Raw genomic sequence first — 21,634 nt, forward strand, 5'->3', positions numbered from 1 at the left:
TTAATCTTCCCGGTGATGACCTCTAGATTTTGGGCTGTGAGGCGGCACACTTGACCGGCTTAAGGGGGACCTTAAGGGCATTTTAAAGCTAAGCTTTGTTTTCATGAACATGTGAAGTCTGAGCAGTTGATCTGGTGTCAGCAAAAAATGACGTATATATCGCTGAAATCATTTGAGATGATTTAAATCTGTTGCTTTCAAAATATTTAAAACGTTTGTCAGGCTGTCACAGCAGGATAACGTCATTTTTTCTGGTGGAGTTGGGAAATGTCTTTTAAGTTTGTGATTTGAAGCTAGTGAGTCCTGTGATAATTTCTGTTCAGTTATTTATAACGCTCTCAGTCATTTCTCTTTGTCAGTACCAGGTGCTAAGGTATATAACCATTCAATCATTAAGAAATGAGGGAACCCTTATTCACATATGAGAATTTAACTAACATTGAGTGAGCTAATTCTGTATGTTTTACTATTGACAGACAGACAAGGGTTAGGGTTATGTGTGGGGTAGAGGGGAGGGCTCAAGGAGTGAGAGTGGACCCGTGTGAGAAAGGAGTGGGCACTCAGGGCAAATCTCTGTGGATGTGCTGTAATCAGATGGCTCAGCCCAAAGGGTTACTCGTGCCAATTTGACCATATCCTTAATGTAAATGGTTTGATACACTTTTAGTAGCCCACGTGACTGTCTTGCCCTTTCTGTGTGAGGGCAGTGTACTGTGTGTTATGTTTCCTTACTTTAAAGAAGTGTACTGTGTGTCATGTTTCCTTACTTTAAAGAATTTGATACAGTTTCAGTCCTCTGGAGGACTGTTTTGCCTGTCCTGTGTGAAAGCCTTGGCTACCCGTACACTCAGTGTTTGCTTTGGGCAGGTCATGTTAGTTCAACAGCCACTGTGAGATACCTTATCACAAGGCAACTATTTAAAGTCAACTGACAGTGACCTATCAAGACCTATGAAAATTCATGCATTATTTTGCATAATACGAATTTAATTACTTCCTTCATAATATTTTGTCAATAAAAGCATCCCAATGTCCTTATTGGTCTGAATATAATGTAACCAGACGAGGAACCCCAGAGGCTTCACTCACGCTGAGGGACGTATCAGATGTGTGAGGGGTGACCTCATCCATCTGCTAAGTTCTGCACATGTAATTGTGCCTGTTAATGAGTCCTATAATCATCCCTCAGTGAAGGCCTGCTGCCGTGCCCCTGTCCAGTTTAGTGTGGTGAGGAGCAGTGCAGAGGGCTGGCCTGCTGTGCTGCTTCGTCAGTCGGAACAATCCCAGCGCTGTTCTCTCACTAACTGTACGCTCCTGCAGTCTGTTTGGGCTATTGTCTATTCACCAGCCTGTCTGTGTCCTGGGCCCTGTGAGCGGTCAGGGGCTGGCTCAAGACCACTGAATTATTCATGGCCTCTGTCATTCTGAAGAGGTAGGGGAGAGTCTGGGGGTCGAGGGCCACACATCAATTTGCTTCACTTATTGGACATTTTTGGGGGGAGTGTTATCAAATAATTATTACAGTAGCAGAGATGGATATATTTGGATATATTTATAATAACTCTTCTTAATTTCCAATGGTGTATAAGACGTCTTTACTTTCTGATTAATGGAACTCAGTTTTTTAGACAGAATGGGTTTTTTGAGTGGCAGATGAGCTGGTCTGTAGTAATCCTTTTAGGATTATTACTCTTGTTTTTGCTTAGTAGTTCTAACATTGGTCAACTAACCCTCAGGTTGTGGGTGTGCAGGGGCATGCCTGGATCTGCCCCATACTGCTGAGGAATTTCACAAGCTCACAGACTTCCCCTGACAACTGTGTCTGCCTGAGTTTCCCTCTGAATCAGCTTGGTTCTCTCTGAGACCTACAGAACTGCTTCCTGATCATATCCAGCATCAGCAAGGCAATATATAGTGAAGTGATGATAGCCTCTTTTTTCTGTCTTTTTTCTTCTTTGGCTCACATATTATTAAAAAAACTCATAACTACACTACTGTAATCTTATTTATATTCAAAATTCAATATATTCAATTCAAATTTCCATGCAATCATTTTGTCTTTACCAGAGACTGATGTGACAAGTCGAACAGATGGCCACCATTCAATCCCCTCCAGTCTCAGGTGAATATTCAGAGCACATGCCTTGTGGATTCTTTTTTATCTCATTCAATCAGTGTCGGGTCCAACCCAAGGATCAAACCTGATATAGTGTTATCATCTGGCTTCTCTGTCTCCAAACTTGAAATTGTTAATACTGGTGTCTGTGACCATCTTATGGTTGTATTTGAATCCACCTTGTCTTGACCCCTTCCCATTACATCAGCACTTACGTCGTGTCTCAGATGCCCCTTCCCTCCTGCACTGTCACTGAGGAGCTAGTCACTCTCTTCAACTTCTCCTGCTCTGACACTCTGGACTGTGCAGCTCCTTCAAAGCTAAAGAGACTCAAGGCTAACAGTAGCCCCTTATACATGCGTCAATGTAAAGCTGTTACATCGCGTCTGCACCGATACAAACTCGCGAACGTGTTACAATTGCCTCATGTATAAGGGGTCTAGATGTGAACTGTTCGTTTTTCCGCCGATCGTCTGAGCCTTTCGAGAGAGGTGGTTTACCACGATCGTTCGGCTCAGAAAAGGGCATGTCAAATCAGGCGTGTGTGTGTGTGTGTGTGTGTGTGTGTGTGTGTGTGTGTGTGATAGAGACAGAGAGGACTCAGTAAAACATCGGAAAACACCGTGTCTCGTAAGCCTTAAGCTATCAATCACCCCCACAATGAAATATGCCATTACAGTCGCGACAAACTTCTTGGCATTGTGGTGCGCCCAAAACGCAAGCTATAAACGTAGCCATCCTAATGTAACCAAAATATACCTCTGCTGATATGCCTAACCTTCGTTCTATTTAGAATTTGTCTTAGCACTATGCAGGAATAAAATAGCATCTACAGTGTCAGGATTCAGGCGAGAGCGCCTGGCTTTTATAACGCGCCCTGCTGCACTGAAGGAGCGCTCACTCGCAGCACTTGTTGCTGGAACGCATATAATTCGTTTTGCAAGGTGCTGTAGTCGTGGGAACGACTGGCCTGGTTTCTCCCAAAAGGAAAGTAGATTTTCCTCTGCTGATCCCGCGTCTATATGGAAGTTTGTAGAGAGAATGCGAGGGAGTAAAATCTAGTAAAAAAAACTAGACACGTTTGCAAAACTAGACGTTTGCAATGAAGTAGGTAAAACAACTTTCGCCAATATCTCCGTAAGGGAGATGGGTTGTGTGCTCAAATTTCCTGGGATCAAAGAAGACGTTAGTATTCATGTGCAAACTAAAAATCACGTCTCAGAATTGCTGCGCATGCAAGTTATTTCGGGTGTCTCAACTGTAACTAATTCCACTGTCAAATAATTATGAGTTCAGTAAAAGACGGAGCAAACACAGTTTTCTACCGTTGTTGAAACACATCCACGCTTAGACTCGTTTTCTTTCCATCTGGGAGTGGTTATTCAAAGAAAATATTAGGAACTATATGCTGATAGAAAGAAGGGAACTTTAAGCCACTACACTGCCTGTGCACAATGCGGATCCACGTTGATGTTGTTAGTAAACAAACCAGGTGGGAGCACATCTCCGTGGTCTTTGTGCATGCCCGAGGCAATGTAAACTGTTCTGATCGCAGTGGCACATGTATAAGGCCCTACTGTTGGTCCCCCCTGGCCCAATGACCTCTTGTGCTTTTAGACAAGCTTGTGAGAGGGCAGAGCTCAAATGGAAAAGACTAACTACAATTTTAATATAAAGTTTCACCAAAGCTCTGTTTAGACAAGTAAGGCACAATATTATGCTTAACTAATTAATAAGTTCCTGAATTTCCCTACAGGGATTAATACAAGTTTATCTTATCTTAGATATATGTTTAAAATAGGCCCTAAAATTGAATGCCCCATTGAATGCGAGCAGGGAATAAGAGCTTCCTGTTCTGACTGATAAGGTTATTTCTCTCAGGTATGGGGTAAGCCATTTTAACCCTGCACAGGGCACAACAACACACAGTTTTAACTACCAGTTACCTACTCTTTAGCTGTCTAGAATAGATGACATAAAATGCTGGTCTTTTTTCAACTTAATGATAACAAAGCCGAAGTAATTATATTTGTCCCTCCTAGCTCTGTCCTTAGCCTAAGCAATGTGCCTGCTGTCTTCTTGGACACTTCTTTGAATTTTAACAAACTAATCAGTAGTGTTGTGAAGGGGAGCTTTAATCAGCTAAGAACCATAGCCAAATGAAAGCTGTTTTTCTCTCAGTTCCCCACCCATGACTCGAAACCAAACATGACTGCGCTTGGTATAGTCTCCCGCCCCACATTAAGTCCTGTTCCACTGACTCACCACCACTGACAATTTGCAATCAAATTCAAAGACCCACCTTTTCTTCTCTTGCTTTTAGTTAAGTCTGAGGTTGCCCTATGGTTTTCTTTCACTCTTAATCTATTTTGAATGTTCTGTCACTGCGTTTTAATCTGTTGTAAGTTTTATTCAGTTTCTCTAAATTTCTTATTTTACTGCTTTGATTTTGATTTCATCATTTTATAAATTATCTGTTTTCCATTTTAATCTAGCCTTTTTGTATTATTCCTTAATAGGACTCATCTGTTTTAACTCAGCTCTACTTGAACTCTGAACTCTGAGTTGATGAACCCTGAGATGGGAAAGTTGGTTTCCAGTTTCAGAACAGCTGATCTGAGTTCAGTGCAGTTCAATCAATTTTAAGTATGTTCACTCTGAGTGGACACTTTGCATGCCCGATGACTAAAAAGCCAATGACTAAAAAGGAGCTCTGATACTATGAGTCACCATGGCAACTTGCGAGAAAACAAAGTCGTCCTACTTCACCCGACTGGAGTTAGAAGTTCTGATACATGCTTATGGCGAGTATGAGCACATGTTCTGGGGAAAAAAGCAACACAGCTTCAGATCTCTGTTGGTCCCCCATGCCATCATAAAATTAATAAAAGTATTGCTGTATTGCTGCCATAAAAAAAATCATAGTTTGTGCTGTTATGGGTTTAACTTTAACTTTACATTTTTTGGACAGTGACTTTAAAATCACTTCAACTCAAACCAGCACAAACAAACTGCAATAGTTTTTAAATTTGAATTTTCTGCTTGAGTCTATTAATTTAACATTTAAACACAGTTTCTTTTAATATTACAGATGAAAAGGTGGTGAAATATTATTGAACTTTTATTTTAATTAAAAAATGGTAATTGGATTAGGTAGTCATCATGAAATGATGGCACATCTATTCGGGGTCTCAAAATCTTCTCTGACATACAGTAAGTCTTTGCAAATTAATTTGGCTTAAACACTGACAGGTAAAAAAGGAAAGGACACCCCAAGTCCAATAGCTGCTCAACAGGAGGGAGGTGATAGGGAGAAACTCAGGGTCTTTTAAAGAAAACCTGCCAGCAAGCAGGTTAGGTTCATAGACTAATTCACCATGGTAACTGACCCTAAGTTTGAGTTACCTCTCTTTCTGGAATGGAAACCCCATAATTCCCCTCATCTCTGGGTAAACCAAATCAGAGTTTTAACAAAACCCACTTTCTGGAATACTCCCATGTTCTTGTGCTTTTATTTTTCTTATGTGTGTTCTCTTAGTCCTGCTTTTAACTCTCACTCCTCTTCTTCATGAATACTTATATTGTAAATCCATCTGCCTCGAATGGAAAGCACTTTGGGTCAACTCCTGTTGTTTCTAAATGTGCTATATAAATAAAAGCGACTTGACTTGACATCATCATCACCACCTCGTTCATCATCAACAGCAGCACTACCGATAGAAATAAGAACAGCATCATCTTTTTTTTTTTTTTTTATCCATTGAACTTAAAATCCCCTCACACAAAGGTTCTCATGAAAATTGTCCTTTTAAGTTTGGTCACAGGCAGTTATATATACTGGGGACTAAAACAGGGTCCTAGCAGCACTTCCAAGAGAGGTTAGAAGAATCTGACCTCCAGTGTCCTGAATACAAACAAGCATGGCTACTGTAAGCCACATATACCTAGTGTCTGAATCTAGGTCTCCCAGAAGCGTGTTTGTCCAGGTCAGCCTCCTGTCCAAGTATTCCTGCACAGCCTGACTGCTCGCAGCGCTTTTCAACCGTTTAATCCCAGCCGAGCTGAGAACGGTCATTGGACCACTCGGCCAGTGGACCATATGTTGGGTGTCAGAGTGAGTTTGCCCCTGCACCATATGCTGTTATTCTTTGGCATGCACTCACGCAGTGAGCAGGAAGACTGGAGGTGTGCAGGTTATGCTTGGGACAAACATGACTCAGATGAAAATTCACCCCACTAAAACAGACTTCTTGTCATTCTTTTGTTTCAATGACACCAAAGAGGACCACAAGCGAGGTAAATACCAGAATTTGTTTGACTTTTTGTTTTAGGTCAACTGCTCGCTGAGTGTGCCAGTCACAGAGAGAGGGGGGTGAATTAGCATCACTTACCCTAGTTTACTAGGACCTTGATCCCACGTTTAGTCTCACCTGCAGCTGAGCAATCATTTTTATATGAGGAAAGGTTACTTATTTATCACCGCCATGCTGAGTAGTTCGGCAGAAAGGAGGGAAAACATTTACCCAGATCAAGTGCATGGAGAGTGGAGGCTACTTTCCAAAGGCCATATGGTCACATGCTTAAGTGTGTGTAATCCATTTCATCACCTGTTACCTTAGCCGCAGCACTACTGAGGAAGTCCCAATGCCATCTGCTTATTATTTTAGCTATTAGAAGAGAAAGCTGATGGGTAAAGTATGTGAACGAATGGTTATCAAGGGCAGTATATGGAGTGAAATATAGGTTATATCCTGTTTCAGTAGATATTTAGCAGGTGTTCAGTTGTAATGAAGGATGATGATTGCTGATGTCAAACTCTGTCAATTGTTTCCATTTTTTAAATCAATCAATCAATCAATCAATCAAGTAATTTGTCAGAACCATTTTTTTATATATTTATCAGGTTTTTATACCTTTTTTCAAATATTCAAGTTTTTTATACTTCTGAACCTTGTTTTTCCCACTTGCTTCAACAAAACAATACACAAGCTCTGTGTGATAAAGTAATCTCCTCAGCTCCGTAAATGAAACATTACTTTGTGGCATGATGGGGACTGCGAGTACAATTCCTGTTGTTCTGCACTCATTGTTTCAGAGTACTTTGTTCTGCACCGAAATGCTCTCTCTTTTCTATGTGATTCATTTTTGAATTTTTTGTTTTTCATTGTTAGCTTTTTCTATTACTTTGTTGTGGTTAACCCATCAATGTGGGAACATTATCAGCTTTTAGGAGGATTCCTGATTTGAAGTCTATGAAGGTATATATGTTATAGCATATATGAAGTATGAAGTTGTATAAATGAAGATGATGTTTAAAAAATGAAGAAGAGAGCAAACAACAGAACTGTCATGTATTTTTTCTAGACTCCATGCCAACTAGGATACCCCCAATGCATCAGCATCAACTTGAAATAGACGAAGAGGAAGAGGAAGAGTTGGGAGAGAAATTTGAGTTTGATGACTCTGATGAAGACAGTGCTCCGGCCAAGACGTCTGAGGGGGATGGAGGATTCTACTCTGAGGTGGACGAAGGACTCAACAATAGAGCCTCCCAGCAAGCAGTGGTCCTTTCCACATTTCAAAGCCCGGTGCTACCAGCTCCCGGAGACAACACGGTGCTCCCACCTCCCGGGGTCAACACGGTGCTCCCACCTCCCGGGGTCAACACGGTACTCCCACCTCCCGGGGACAACACGGTGCTCCCACCTCCTGGGGACAACAGTCACAAAGTCAGTGACAACGTGACTCCTACAGGTCAGGACAACCAGAGTACCAGCCCAGGTAGGATATCTAATGATAAACTAATCTAATGGTAGTTTCCTCCTTTCTATGTGACCTGATGGTATACGTGTGCTATACCTCTGCCTTGGAACAGTAAGGTGCTTTGTAAGACAGGTGTCTTTTATGGTGTGAGCTTTCCAGTCAAAGTTGTTGAAAATACTGCAGTCTTATCACAGATGTTCTTTAAGGCTGCTTTGTGTCCATTCAGTGTCATTTGTTTTCTGTAGCTTGGTGTCCCTGCACTTTCAAAACCTTTGTCACTTTGTGACAGCGAAAGCATGCACTGTCATCTGTCGAAATGCAAAATAACACATTGCTCAAGCTCACAGCTAAACTTGAAAGACTGGAAACACATGTAGACCTGAAACATGTTGGCCTCAAGTGCATCAGCCAATTACATAGCTCTGTGTTTTGTTGGAGCCAGACTTAAGTATGTGAAACCCAATAAATGAATTACGTTTGTACTGCAGCTGCCCAGTTTTGTTTAGAAGTTTTCTCTTCCCTCTTTTGCCACTGTCAACTCAAGCACTCATAAAATAGAGGCTGCCATCTTAGTCAGACAAGGCAGCCTACTACTTCCAGGGTATGAATGAGAGTACGGGTGTGCATTTACACCTCCCCAGACACAGCTGGAGAATTGAGACACCATCCTCCCACCCACATATTTGGAACGTGTCCAGTTACGCAGATATGCAATGGGAGGATATTGGGTCTCTCTGTTTTGTCAGTTCTTGTCAACACCTCGGCAACGCAATGCACCTAAACACATTTTTTTTTGTCTCACAGATATGGTGGCCAGAGAGTCTCCTGATGGGTAGGCCTCTTGTTACACATTTTATCCTGAATTCCTCTTCATGATTACCAGGCTTCCTCTGAATGAGAGTGTCTATGTTTGTGGGGGGTGGGAGCAGAGATTGCTGTTATCTAACCCTCTGTATGATCACATACTGTTGAGAAAGGACATGAGGAATGGCAAATGTGTTGTGAAAGTATAGAAGAGGACAGCATGCCTGTTGTGTTATAACATAACTATGACAACGGTGATGGCTTCATGTTCCCAGGAATAGGGTCTCACTTAGCTTGAATGGTATCTAATTTAGACAATTGAAGAAGGCCTTTGTTGAGGCTTGATTTTAGCTGTGAAATATGATCTTTTTACTTTGTCCCTGATACAGCAGCTCACTGGGGCCCAGAGTGTCTGAAGAGACAGAGGCTACCTGGATGGCAAACAATGTCTATGAAGGTACAGTACACTCCGCTACTACAGCTACTATTAAAGGTGTACTCCTATCAGGGCAAAACTCTCTAATGGGGATACACACATATCTTAGTATGTAGATATTGTGAAAAAAGGTCAGTTTCTTTAATGCAACACTTTAAGTGGTAACTGTTGTTGATGTTATTTTCTGTGATTGTTGTTCGTATGACTAGTGCTTCCTCACCTGTGTCCCTCCCTGTATTACTGACAGATACACAGTATTGTATCTCTGGGCAACACCTTATTGCATCATTTCATCTGCTCTGCTGTAATGCACACTGTTTCCATTGAAAGTATATTTCCTCAAGTGCTGGAAGTACGCTTTTCAGGTCATCCCAATTCCCAACTTTCAGCTAACACAGCATTCTCTCCCTGGCCTAAGATCAGCTGCTAAAGATGTCCAGCCAGTCTGCGCCTGTGTTCATGTCCCACTCTGTGTTGTGTCGTGTTGTGTTGTGTTTTGTGTGTCGTGACGCTCGCAGGTCTAAAGTCTGAGTGTTACTACACCCCTGTCGTAAAAAAGTGTGACCGCACTCAAGCTCTGACAGGTTTGTGGCTTGGTGGTGGAGCTCGACGTCTCTCCCTTTCTCCCTCATACTCTTCTCTCCCTCTCAGTCTTTTTGTTCTTTTTTTCTTTCCCTCCCTCTCTCTGTCTCTCTCTCTCTCTCTCTCTCTCTCTCTCTCGTAATCACACTGAGGGACATCTTCCTGGAAATGTGTAGTTTCTGACTCACAGAAAGAGCACTTGTGAAATCACACTCGGTCAAATCAGCATGGTTACAGCAAATCCAAACACTCTACACAGGCTAATCAAAGACAGACATTGTATTACCTCATTGAAAGGAAACGCTGACCCCATCTAGAGCGAGGGATTGTGTGGAAGGCTCCGCCCGAGCCTGAGTTTAATATGCTTTTCTTGGAGAGAAACATTTCCGTCAGTAACTAGAACTAGCAGTCATGTCAAGTCAGTTACACCTTTCAATGAGGTCTCATTCTGTGTATGGATATGCCTGAAAATACTGCATCTACTCCGACCATGGAAGAGGCCATGATAAATGATAATCTGTCTGAAATATAAATGGATTCTTTTTCTTTCCTTCACTGTTGATTTGGGTGAATCATACACCATTCATTTGGGATGATGTGTTTTCTCCATGGCTGTAATTAGTTTGAACGAACATTAAACCAAAACAATCACCAGAATGTTTTGAGACAGGAACACCCACAAAATATTCTTCAATCTCGGCACGAGGGCCTCATTTCAAAATTGGCTCCATAGGTGTACAGCAGGTACTCAATGTGTGTGTGTGTGTGTGTCTGTATGTTCAGCCCAGACACCTGCTCGCTCCCGGGAATGGTTCAGTGTTGTCTCAGAACTCACACTGCGGCTGCACAAAGGTACAGGTCCCCAATAGGAGAGGAGTGTAAGAGTGACTAGCCTCGTTGTGCTACTGTCCCAGGCCCCCACTACTGCTTCTCCCATCTGTATCCCCTAGTCTCCCATGACCGTCCCATACTCTTCCTTACTTATGGGCCCAGATCCCTTAGATGCAATAGTAGAGTAAGTTCTTAGTATACTGTCTTTACCTTACTATACTTACTTGGCTTTAAATGTATAATCTATATTTACCATGCCTGAGGCATGTGGAGAGAGTCCACTTTTCAACAGTCCAAGTGTCATTTAGTTGGTCTGAACAATGAGAGCATATTTCTCTGGGATCACTTCAAAGACCAAGAGGTCCAAACACATCTGGGAAGCCCATGAGTAATAGCCCTGAGCAGATTAGCATTCTTCTACTCTGAGTTATGGGCTAAACCTTACGAAACTCTGCCATCATCCCCCTAGAATGGGAGGCATGAGGCCATGGGCCAGCCTTTGATTCCTCCGCTTCACCTCATGGTCATGCACACAGACTCTTTAAACCAGTAGTTAGAGGTATTGATTAGTAGCCTCCCTGTCTAGCGCAGCACAATGAACAGTGGTGACAGTGTGTCCTTCATGGCACCATGACAAAATGGGGCCATTGGACATGATGTTGTGCTCTTTCTGTTCATGGCAAGATTAATATCAAAATGAGACCTATTCGGCTGTCCAGTAAGATTTGAAAATAGCAATCACCTATTTTATACAATGTGACGTGAGTATATATGGAGACTACCATCTTGAGGGGACTATTTGCTTGGTAAATCAACCCATGGATGTTATAAAGCCCTGAAATCAGCATGAGAACAAACACCATCACAATGTCTGCTACAATGGATCTTATGGAGTTGTGAAAGAAAGACACATCTAACATCTAGACACCACATGGTATTTAACCAAGACCAGTCCTCATCAGTAGGGTTTTCACTGACATAAACTCTCCTCCAGGTCGACCTTCAGCTGCTCCTGAGCCAACCCAGGAAGCGCCCCCCGTCCGTACGGATGTCATTTATGATGACGTGCCATGTGAGAGCACGCTGTCTCTCAACGCAGGTTAGTCTCAGGTCCATTCTCTGTTCATCTTGGTTGTTTATAGGCAATATTCCCTAGAAACCCCTCAACTAAAACAAATAAGGCTCTCAGCAAATAAAATGTCATGAGTTTTAGACACAGAGACAACACATTTTTTGTCAGTTTCATGATGTACCTTTGGTTAAAAGGAATTGGACCTGCCATGTACTGTCCTGAAAATGCCGATGGCGATTGCAGAAGGTAGATGGTTATGTGGTAACTTTTCATTCTAATGTGTCCAAACATCTGTTTTTCAGAGGACGACCAGGTGTATGAGGACGTGCAGAGGCCTGACCAGCTGCAGAGGAACGAGGATTGCTGGAGCTCGAGTGAATTTGAGAGCTACGATGAGCACTCAGATGAGGAGGCTAAACCACCGGCTCGTAGCAAGGTAATATGATGTGGCTGGGTGTTATTTTTGAAAAAGATCAGTGAGGACACTGGAGTTTATGTGTGTAAAATGCCTGTTAGCATACAGGGCACTGTCTCTGAAATGCCTGTTAGAATACAGGGCACTGTCTCTGAAATGCCTGTTAGGATACAGGGCACTGTCTCTGAAATGCCTGTTAGGATACAGGGCACTGTCTCTGAAATGCCTGTTAGCATACAGGGCACTGTCTCTGAAATGCCTGTTAGGATACAGGGCACTGTCTCTGAAATGCCTGTTAGGATACAGGGCACTGTCTCTGAAATGCCTGTTAGAATACAGGGCACTGTCTCTGAAATGCCTGTTAGCATACAGGGCACTGTCTCTGAAATGCCTGTTAGGATACAGGGCACTGTCTCTGAAATGCCTGTTAGGATACAGAGGACTGCCTCTGAAATGTGCAACTTTGCAGACAGTGAAATGAAGGTGTACATAGGACTGTTTTTACTGATCTAAGTGCTCTGAACGCCCAAGATAGCAGCAAGGATTCTATCCACAAGAAAATGAGTGAAGGGAACGTATCATGAAAATGTCACTTTTTCAGTGCTTCTGCACATAGATTTGGGTGTGTGTCGTGCCTACCAACCCAAAAACGCTGACATGAGACAACCCAGTCAGTTTGTTATGGGCTGTCTTTGTATGTATCCGAAAAGATGTGATTCAGTGAGCCCTTCAGATTTTCTCCTCACTGTGACATCCCAGGTGACGTTCCTTAGGATTAGACCACCTCAGAGCCATGTAGGAAGTCTCTCTACATGGCCTTGGACCACCCCCATCTCACCCGATACACCCACAGGATGAGAACTACTTACTTAGCCCTCATTTTTCTTGCCAGCATTGGATACACTAGCTAGCTCAATGAAGGGAGCCTCAAACTATGTTACAGACAGTTCATTAAGACCCCAAGGAACCATGTCATAATGGGCATACGATGACTCCTTTAAATGGAACTGAAAGTATGAATTTTAGTAGATTGAACCTTATCTATTATGCAGTGACAATAGTTTCCACAAGGTGGCAACGTTTCCCCATACAAGTACAACAAAGCAGTACAGTTGCATTTCAACAGGATTTCAACCACAAGCCTTTAATAGAGGTTGTACGGGTCTCCTAGTTTCTTTTTGATTCAGAAAGAGGTGCTTTTAAATCTCAGATTTAAAAAATGCAGGTCATGTCTGCATGAAACCTGTACGATGTACGCTTTGACCTCTATTGTTTTAGAGCTAAGAGTCCAAAAGATACACAGCAGAATGTAAGTTAAGGAAAAGTGCCCCCCCCCCCCCCCCCCCCCCCCTCCCAAAGGCTACCAGTCTCTCTCAGTTCTTCTTCTTGTTAAGTGCTTCCCCTCACATAACCGTTGCCTACTGAATGTGCCTTTTTTTTGCATGTGTGTGTGTGTGCTTCTGTGTGTATGTGTGTGTATGTGTGTGTATGCGTGTATGTGCACACGTTCTTGAGAGAGCTTAGTCCACGATTAGTTCACAGCTATGTTAGAGCTGTCAGACACCACAAGCACTCCTTGCTGTCACCAGAGTTGTCAGGTAAATCCAGGTTTACTTTCCAAACTCTCATTCTTGGATATTAGTGTTTTTTTTGAATATACAATTGTTGTGTCAGCATTTTATACGCCTGTGTATCTCCTTGTCGTTTAGCCTCACATATTACATATTTTCTCTATAAATAGAGGTGTGTGACTAGTGAGGAATGCATTTGGGATCTGCACTGTGGTGGTGGTGGTGTTTGGTGTGGGCTCATATTCTTTGAGGTTTTTGCTGCAGCACTTTTTTCTGATTACCAGCAGCATTATTTCTTTGCTCACTTTCTTCTTCCACTGTCTTGCTTCCAAAACAGACTTTTCTGTGCGTGCTTGGCCTCTCTAGTGACTGTCTTTGAAGTTCTGTCTGCTGGACTGAATTGTTTTGCCTCTTCCTCTCTGTTCCTTTCTGTTTCTTCTGCCCTCATCCTTCCTTTCCCTGACCTTTGCCCTCCCTCCTTCTGCCTGCTGCCTCGGAACACTGTTATGTTTCCAAAAATTGATTTGGGGTCGTCGTCATGGCGCTGGCGTGTAGGCCTCTGCGGATGTGAGGGGACTGAAGGAGCGATGTGTCAAGACCAAGCGGGAGCTCGCCGTGCGCTTAGCCGGGCGGGACTTCCCCAAGATCAAACAGAGCTATGACACAAAGGTACATCTCCGCATGTTAAATAACCAGAGAGTGTGTGAAATGAATACAATGCAAGTCCTTGACCTGATGACGAGACGACCGCTCTGCTTTGTCAATCAGACTTTTCCTCTTTTCCTCTCTCTGCTTCTCAAACAGAACAAAGTGCCTCAAACACAATATGCATAAAAAATGTATCATATTATAAACTGCATTAGTTGCAGTGATATTTATCATATTGTATGAGCTGTCAAGGCTGCCACGGTAGCCTGCTTTGAAAGCTATTTGCAGCTACTTGACTCGCAGAAGCACGTTTCTACATGTTGGGATTAAGTGTTACCACATTACGTAACTCTCGCTCGACTTTTTTTCACTTCAGGGACACTCAGGAGTTTAATTTCATACTAAACTGAAACTGAGAACCACAAAAATAAATACATAAAGACAAAAACAAAAACAGAAACTAGCGGGGTTTCCTCTCCACAGGGTCTGAGAGTCTCCCAGTTCAGACGTCTTCGTCTCACTGCTCTCACCCCACCCCACCTGTGCGCTCCCAGGGCTGTCTCATCTGCCGTCAACCTCACAGCCTCTCCCTCTCTCTCAGTCTGTGTGTGTCTCTGTCTCCCTGTCCCTCTCCCGTCTCTGATCTCAGGTCCAACAGCTCATGAAGGCTGCCAGAGCTGGGACCAAAGATGGGCTGGAGAAGACCAAAATAGCCATGATGAGGAAGGTCTCCTTCCTGAACAAAAAAGAACTCACGGGTTGGTAATTTTTTATTCTTTTTTTCCCTTTGTTTGTTTCAAGGTCTTATTTATCAGAACGATATTAGAAATGTAATTGTGGTACTCTGAGGAGAAACTAATATTGTTTTTTAATTTACCTTATGGTGTTTTGTTTATAATGAATGCACAGCTTGCAGTGGCTTATGCACCTCTGTGTAATAGCTGCATTGTTTTGGGTCTTGTTGTGCTGGAGGATCATGTGATTAATCATGTCAGAATGAGATAGCCTGGGAGGGAAACTGAGAAGGAGGAGGTTTGGAGGCTAAACCGTGTGTGTGTGTGTCTGTGTGTATGTGTGTGTGTGTGTGTGTCTGTGTGTTGGACTCTACAGAGGACGCAGAGGATGAGTCTGGCTATCTGGACGTGACTTTATCTGAGGTGAAACACCCGCCCCCACAGCTGAGTCCGATGCCAGAAGGCCTAAGCAACCAGCAGGTGTGTGTGTGTTTGTGTGTGTGTGTCTGTGTGTGTGTGTGTGTGTGTGTGTGTGTGGGTGTGGGTGTGGGTGTGGGTGTGGGTGGGTGTGTGTGTGTGTGTGTGTGTGTGTGTGTGTGTGTGTGTGTGTGTGTGTGTGTGTGTGTGTGTGTGTGTGTTTGTGTGTGTGTGTGTTTGTTTGTGTTCGTGTCTGTGTGTGTGTCTGTGGTGTGCATAAAACAGATTTTAATCTGGCTGTGATCTTCCATCGATCCTTAGAATGCTGTGGGTAAACAGCACTGACAGTAGTGAAGAGCTGACACACATGCTCGGAGGCTACCCTTAATCCAATAGACGAGGCCATGCAAATAAGCTTTGAATTCACATGGATGAATGGATGGCTCCGCTACAAAGTCACAGCATGTTATGAGCCCCCAAATCACTGATCTTTTTACATCACAATTTTTCTAAATTAAGATCATGGGGATCCATCCACAAAAGAAGGTTTGGCTTTTGCCCTTGTACAGAATGTCTTCTGATCGCCATTCTGAAATGATTTGCTGGTCTGGTGTGTTTGCTTTTCAGATTGTGAGACGTCATATTCTTGGTTCCATAATCGACAGTGAGAGAAGCTACCTCGAATCCCTTAAGAGAATACTAGAGGTAAAGACGTGTTAGCTGCACTTATTTTTTTATGGTAATTTATGCACGTGCATTTATCTCTACAAGCAAGAGGCAGAGCATGTATGATACTGGATCTGCTTGGCTAATACATAATTGGATAAATTGGGTGTCACCAAAATGAGGCCAAATGGATCAAGAAAAAAAAAAGAGATAAAATAACTATGGGCCTCATTCTCGACAGCAGTTGGGAAGACTTTCCGAAGGATTTCAGAAGGAACTCCACTTCGGAAACATTTATGAAAACATTTGCATTCTCGTTAGTTTTTTCTTCTGTGCTTTCTTCTGAACTTCAGACAACTTTCAGAACTCGAAATAGCAGTCGTAACTCTACCGGAATCTTCTCAAATGGGATTCCACGGGCCATCTTGTGGTTATTTGAGGAATCGCGTTGAGGAATGACATTTGAAAAAACTCCGTATTACAGTAAAAGGGTTAACGGTTGAATTTGTGAGAACCCGTTGGTGATTGCGTTCACGTCAGCTCTACAGACATCCTCGGATTAAAATAATTATGATAATAATAAATACGAGAATATTTGTATCATTAACAATTACGTTTCACATTTATAGTCATAATTATACGAGGTAGTATTTATTGTCACACTAGGTCTACATGGCTCGTAGCTTGACTGTTCTCTCCCTTGTACGTCACTTTGGACAAAGGCCGCGTCTGCTAAGTGACTGAATGTGAATGACATGAACACTGCAAATGTAAGTGAATAAATAAATAAACACTAAACCCAATCTGCAATCACAGACATATGAATTCATTGCAATTTATACTCCTACTAGGGACCGGTCTTCACACCTATGGTGACTATTTTTCGATTAAAAAAAAAAAAGTGACTAATTAAATGTGTTTTACGGACTTCGGACGTTCAACGTAATACAATATCTCCACCTTATTAATGAACACCTGTTACGAGGTGGATTCGGGAGATTGCGACAGCACACGTTTCTAAAATTGCGTCTCCTAATAAGGAGCTGGCAGGGCGTTTATGTATGCAAATCCACTTTCACGAGAACGCGCATCAACCTAAGAAACTAATCGGAAGGAAACCAGCTGAGAAGACTTCGGCTGCTTAGGAACACATTTTCAAGCGTGCGGGAATGCAGCGGAAGCGTTTCTCTTACGTTGTTTTTGCGAAGTCGTGTAAGAAACATTTCTGAAGAATTACAGAAAAAGGTCGAGAATGAGGCCCTATGTCTGTAACCACACACTACTGCTGGCAATATGGAAACACCACCATAACTTGGAAAATATGCATTTAAAAAATAGACTAAAATAAAATAATAATGTTGATGTTTCAGGAATACCACAAACCCTTACTGGAAGCCGAGCCAAAGATTGTGAACCCTAAGAAGTTCCAGCCCATCTTTTACCGACTCAAAGAGATCACACAGTGCCACTCCATGTTCCAGATCGCGCTGGCCTCTCGCGTGGCCGAGTGGGACGCCACGGAGATGATAGGCGACCTGTTTGTGGCCTCAGTAAGTCTCAGCCAAGTTACAGTACATTAACCCCTGGGGGTCAGTTCCAATTCCATGTGCCAGTGCTTGGTCAAGTGTACTTCTTAAAGATTTTATATGGTTCCCTGTGTGAACTGCCACATGCTAGTGGCCTTAGTTGTGTTAAAGAAGTGTACATCGGGATATGGTGATGTGGTGCTATGGTGCTATGGTGATATGGTGATATGGTGCTATGGCTTGTTTTGAGAAATGGGGCTGAAAGCATGAGTGCACTTGTGCCCAAGCGTTAAAGTGTGGATCAAGTGTGCATGGCGGAGTAGACTTACAGTGTAGTGAAGGAAGCATTTAGCCTGTGTTTGTACTCCCAGGGAGTTGAGCCCAGGATGTTTGTGTTGGTAGTGCCCTACCTGTGTATCTACAGAGGTACAGAGAGTGATTATTCAGTTTTAAATAATGCTGCTATATTCCGTGATTATGGAATGTGTAAGTAATGTTTGTGTTTGTGTTTCTGCATTCCCGGTCATAACGTAGGCAACTGTTTTAATACTTACTACCTGAGCTGAGTCATAAGTGTCTGAATGAATTGCGTTTAATGGCATGCCATGAGTTATCCTTTGAAAATGAAGTGACTGTGTTATTAAATGTCTTCCTAAATGAGGGAGTGAATCTGACAATGACTGCTGAGAAAGTTCTCCTCATTCACTCCTTGAAAGAACAAATAATGACCTAAGTTTGATTAAGTTGTGTGCTTATTCAAAGTTGTTTGTCCCAAACTTCCGACTGCTAATGCATTCATCCTCCTATGGTGACTTAATAGTGTTAAGGAGTAGCACCACAGCCTTAGATTAATGCTTATAATTAGGTTTCCGCCCAAGCCTCGCTGTACTGTTGATGATGGGAATGAACCTGTCTGATTCTCTCTGGGTCATTCATTTTCTTTGACTTGCTTTTGGCTTTCTGTGACGCCTCTAAACAGACCATTTCCTCCAGCCAAGCCTATTTTCAGATAGTTCTGTTCCTTTGTTGCAGACACTCTGAGCCAGGGAGTGGTGGTGGTGGTGGTGGTGGAGGAAAAGAGGACGTGTTGCTATACTCAGCATTTCTATTTAAGCTTTGTTCATTCATTTCCTGTGTTGCCCCAAACTGCTGTTGGCATCTGGAGTGCACGCAGTGAGATAGTGAGGTTAATCAAAAGGAAAAGAAAAGCCGGCTCCTCTTTTTTTTTGAACTAGCAGGAGGCCAGTGGCGAGGGCTCCCACTGTGAAATCAAGACCACTGGCGTTTCTCCCGACTCCAAGTTATTCTTCTCGGAGTCGCAATACTTGCCCAGAACTCTAATAGGGAGGCATTTTCTGGAACTTTCTTGTGCATCAGCTCATCCCCTCTTGTGACTGGTGCAAGCTTCTTTCTCTTGTAGAAAAAAGTGTATTACGCTGCCTCTCTCATTCAGTCGAGAAATAGGCTACAGCTTCTTCTTTAATTTAATCGAAATTAGCTTTTTCTTCATGTTGCTTTTTTTTCTGGTCAGAAAAAAAGCTGTCTCGCATTTCAGAGTTCCTTTGTGATTTTCTTCCCCTGCAGTTCTCCAAGTCTATGGTGCTGGATGTGTACAGCGAATATGTCAACAACTTTACCAACGCCATGGCTCTCATCAAGAAGGCGTGCATGTCCAAACCAGCTTTTCTGGAGTTCCTCAAGGTGAATGCTGTAGTTTGATTTTGCATGTAAGCGTAAGCAGGAGTTGTTCCTCAGGCAGTACTTGACAGAATACATTGTTGTATTCATATATATGTTTGATTGAAACAAGAAATCAGCCTATGATGATAACAAACATAACAAGACCAAACACTGTACAGAGAGACTAAATGATCTATGACCAATTAAATACCCTCATCCTATTTAACCCCAGATTACTCATGAACCTAAACCATAGCCATTACAATGAGTGCATTACTCAAATTGTAAGTCTGGTAGGCTTTTTCACAGTCAAAAGAGTGCCGTTTGTGGCCTAAAAGGGAAATGAAAATAGAATGGAACCTCAAACTGGCCGCAAACTGCAGTTTCGTGATGATAAGAAGTTTCCGGTTATTTCCCTGTTCTGTGAGAAGTATTTTGGGATGTTCGGACACAGCTGAGCAGTAAGGCTTTGCTGTCATGGCAACAGCCTTTGACCCGCCATACTCTGTTCTCATTTTCCCAGAGGAAGCAGGCGTCCAGCACTGACAGGATCACTCTGTACGGACTGATGGTCAAGCCCATCCAGCGCTTCCCGCAGTTCATCCTCCTGCTGCAGGTCAGTAGCGGTGTCCGCCTGGGCACACTGACTGAGCACCTCCAGCACAGTTACACAACAGGGCAAAGCACAAAGGTCACCCTCTGCTGAAGTGTGAACCGGCAGGTGGATGTGATCGATGGTGTCACCACAGGGGTGCGTGAGGTTTTTATGGATCACCTGAAACCTGAAGCAAGTTCTAAAAACAAATGAAATTAGTCACTGACAAAACTGCAGAGGTGAAACACGCTGGGTTGGAGAATTATATAAACAACAGAGGGCTGGGGAGCAGGGGGCAGGATGAGTTATATGAAGCCATCTGGGACTAAATGTTTTTTTTTCTCTCAATCCCTCTTGAGTTGGTTTTTATAGTCGCAATGATCGGTAGGTAGTGTCAAAACAGTGCTTCATTATGGTAGATGTTCCTTTGAGTGGTTTATGAAGGGAAGTGAAACGGAGTGGATATGCCCGTGCAGTGGTTAGACCCATGACAGTCATGTACATGAGTCAGCATGGGCATTTTAACAGTGTTAGCAAAGAGAGAAATCAAGTCAAGTATAAACAACTACGCACATTGGGAAAAGGGAAATAGGCAGTAAAGAAAAAAACAAGTTGTTTAAAAGAGATAAATCATCAAGCCGAAAGACAAAAGTGGAAAGAAATTAATGACACACGATTTGAACTCATGGACTGATTTTCATCCTACTTCTTTTTAATAAACTCCCTCCTGATGCAAGAAGATGCAACCAGACTCAATGTCATGTTGACATCTCCGCATCCTTGTCTGTCTATCTTCCCCTCTCTCACTCTCTCTCTCTCTCTCCCTCTCTCTCGCTCTCTCTCTGTCTCTCTCTCCTGGAATAGGACATGCTGAAGAACACTCCGGTGGGCCATCAGGACCGGCTGCCTCTGCAGCTGGCTTTGACTGAGCTGGAGACGCTGGCGGAGCAGCTCAACGAGCAGAAGCGCATGGCCGACCAGATCGCCGAGATCCAGCAGCTTGCCCGCAGCGTCAACGACCGCAACCTCAGCAGGGTGGGAGAGGTCGTCTCAACAATCACATATAACAAACAAACAAACAAACAAACCGTCAGTCACTCACTCAGACATTCAAACAAAGAAATTAACAAAGAAGAATGCCATTGATTTTGACCTCTACCCTAGTTGTTCCTGCTCTCTCTGTAGCTTGTCCTCTGCAGGCATCTCTGTGCCTAAACTACCACACATTGTCTGTGTTGTAAAAAAAATAAACAAAAAAACAACACACACATTTATATCAACAGGCAAATATAGCCCAACTGTTGAAATAGATTGTGAGCTGTGCCAATTTGGGAATATGTATTTGGGGCTCATTATTCAAGCTGGGTTGCATTCAGACGCGGGACTGCTGCCGTAGCACGTCTGCCGTTTGTGCCAGGCGAGGCGGGAGAAATGAGATTGCCCTGCTTCAGAATGGCTCTTTGACAATTCGTCACGTTCACTAGAGGGTGCTCTAATCTCTGCTCTCCCGTGTTGTGATCTCGCCGCCAGCATTCAACTGCAAAAAAACAGCCCCTCCCCTTTTTTCTACAGCTCCCCGTAGTCAAAATAATGCCCCCCTTTGATATAAGAGACGCTTTAGTATGCAAAACAGAGACACTGCCAGTTCTATACTGTTCGGAGGTTTGTTTTGGCCCCCACTGTGTGGAGATATTACGACAATGAGTATAAAGATGCAAACAATGTGCATCATTGCGAGTCAGGTTTACCTACCTACACATATACAAAAAGCTTTACTG

The 21,634-nt window shown here is 43.0% G+C and overlaps 1 protein-coding gene across 1 annotated transcript in view; it reads left to right on the forward strand.

Moving 5' to 3' along the window:
- Window positions 1-11,965: 11,965 nt before the first annotated feature.
- Window positions 11,966-21,634, forward strand: part of arhgef10lb (Rho guanine nucleotide exchange factor (GEF) 10-like b) — a gene marked incomplete at its 3' end in the record, with an annotated part of 31,426 nt that continues 21,757 nt past the window's right edge. The window contains exons 1-9 of the mRNA XM_080853616.1: window positions 11,966-12,040; window positions 14,146-14,259; window positions 14,888-14,996; window positions 15,349-15,452; window positions 16,017-16,094; window positions 17,426-17,605; window positions 19,166-19,282; window positions 19,785-19,877; window positions 20,721-20,891. Of these exons, the coding sequence (XP_080709742.1) occupies window positions 14,900-14,996; window positions 15,349-15,452; window positions 16,017-16,094; window positions 17,426-17,605; window positions 19,166-19,282; window positions 19,785-19,877; window positions 20,721-20,891 (840 nt within the window). The 5' untranslated portion in view covers window positions 11,966-12,040; window positions 14,146-14,259; window positions 14,888-14,899. The remainder of the gene's footprint in view (window positions 12,041-14,145; window positions 14,260-14,887; window positions 14,997-15,348; window positions 15,453-16,016; window positions 16,095-17,425; window positions 17,606-19,165; window positions 19,283-19,784; window positions 19,878-20,720; window positions 20,892-21,634) is intronic.

The sequence above is a fragment of the Sprattus sprattus genome (genome assembly GCF_963457725.1).
Source record: "Sprattus sprattus genome assembly, chromosome: 16".
Lineage (NCBI taxonomy): Eukaryota > Metazoa > Chordata > Actinopteri > Clupeiformes > Clupeidae > Sprattus > Sprattus sprattus.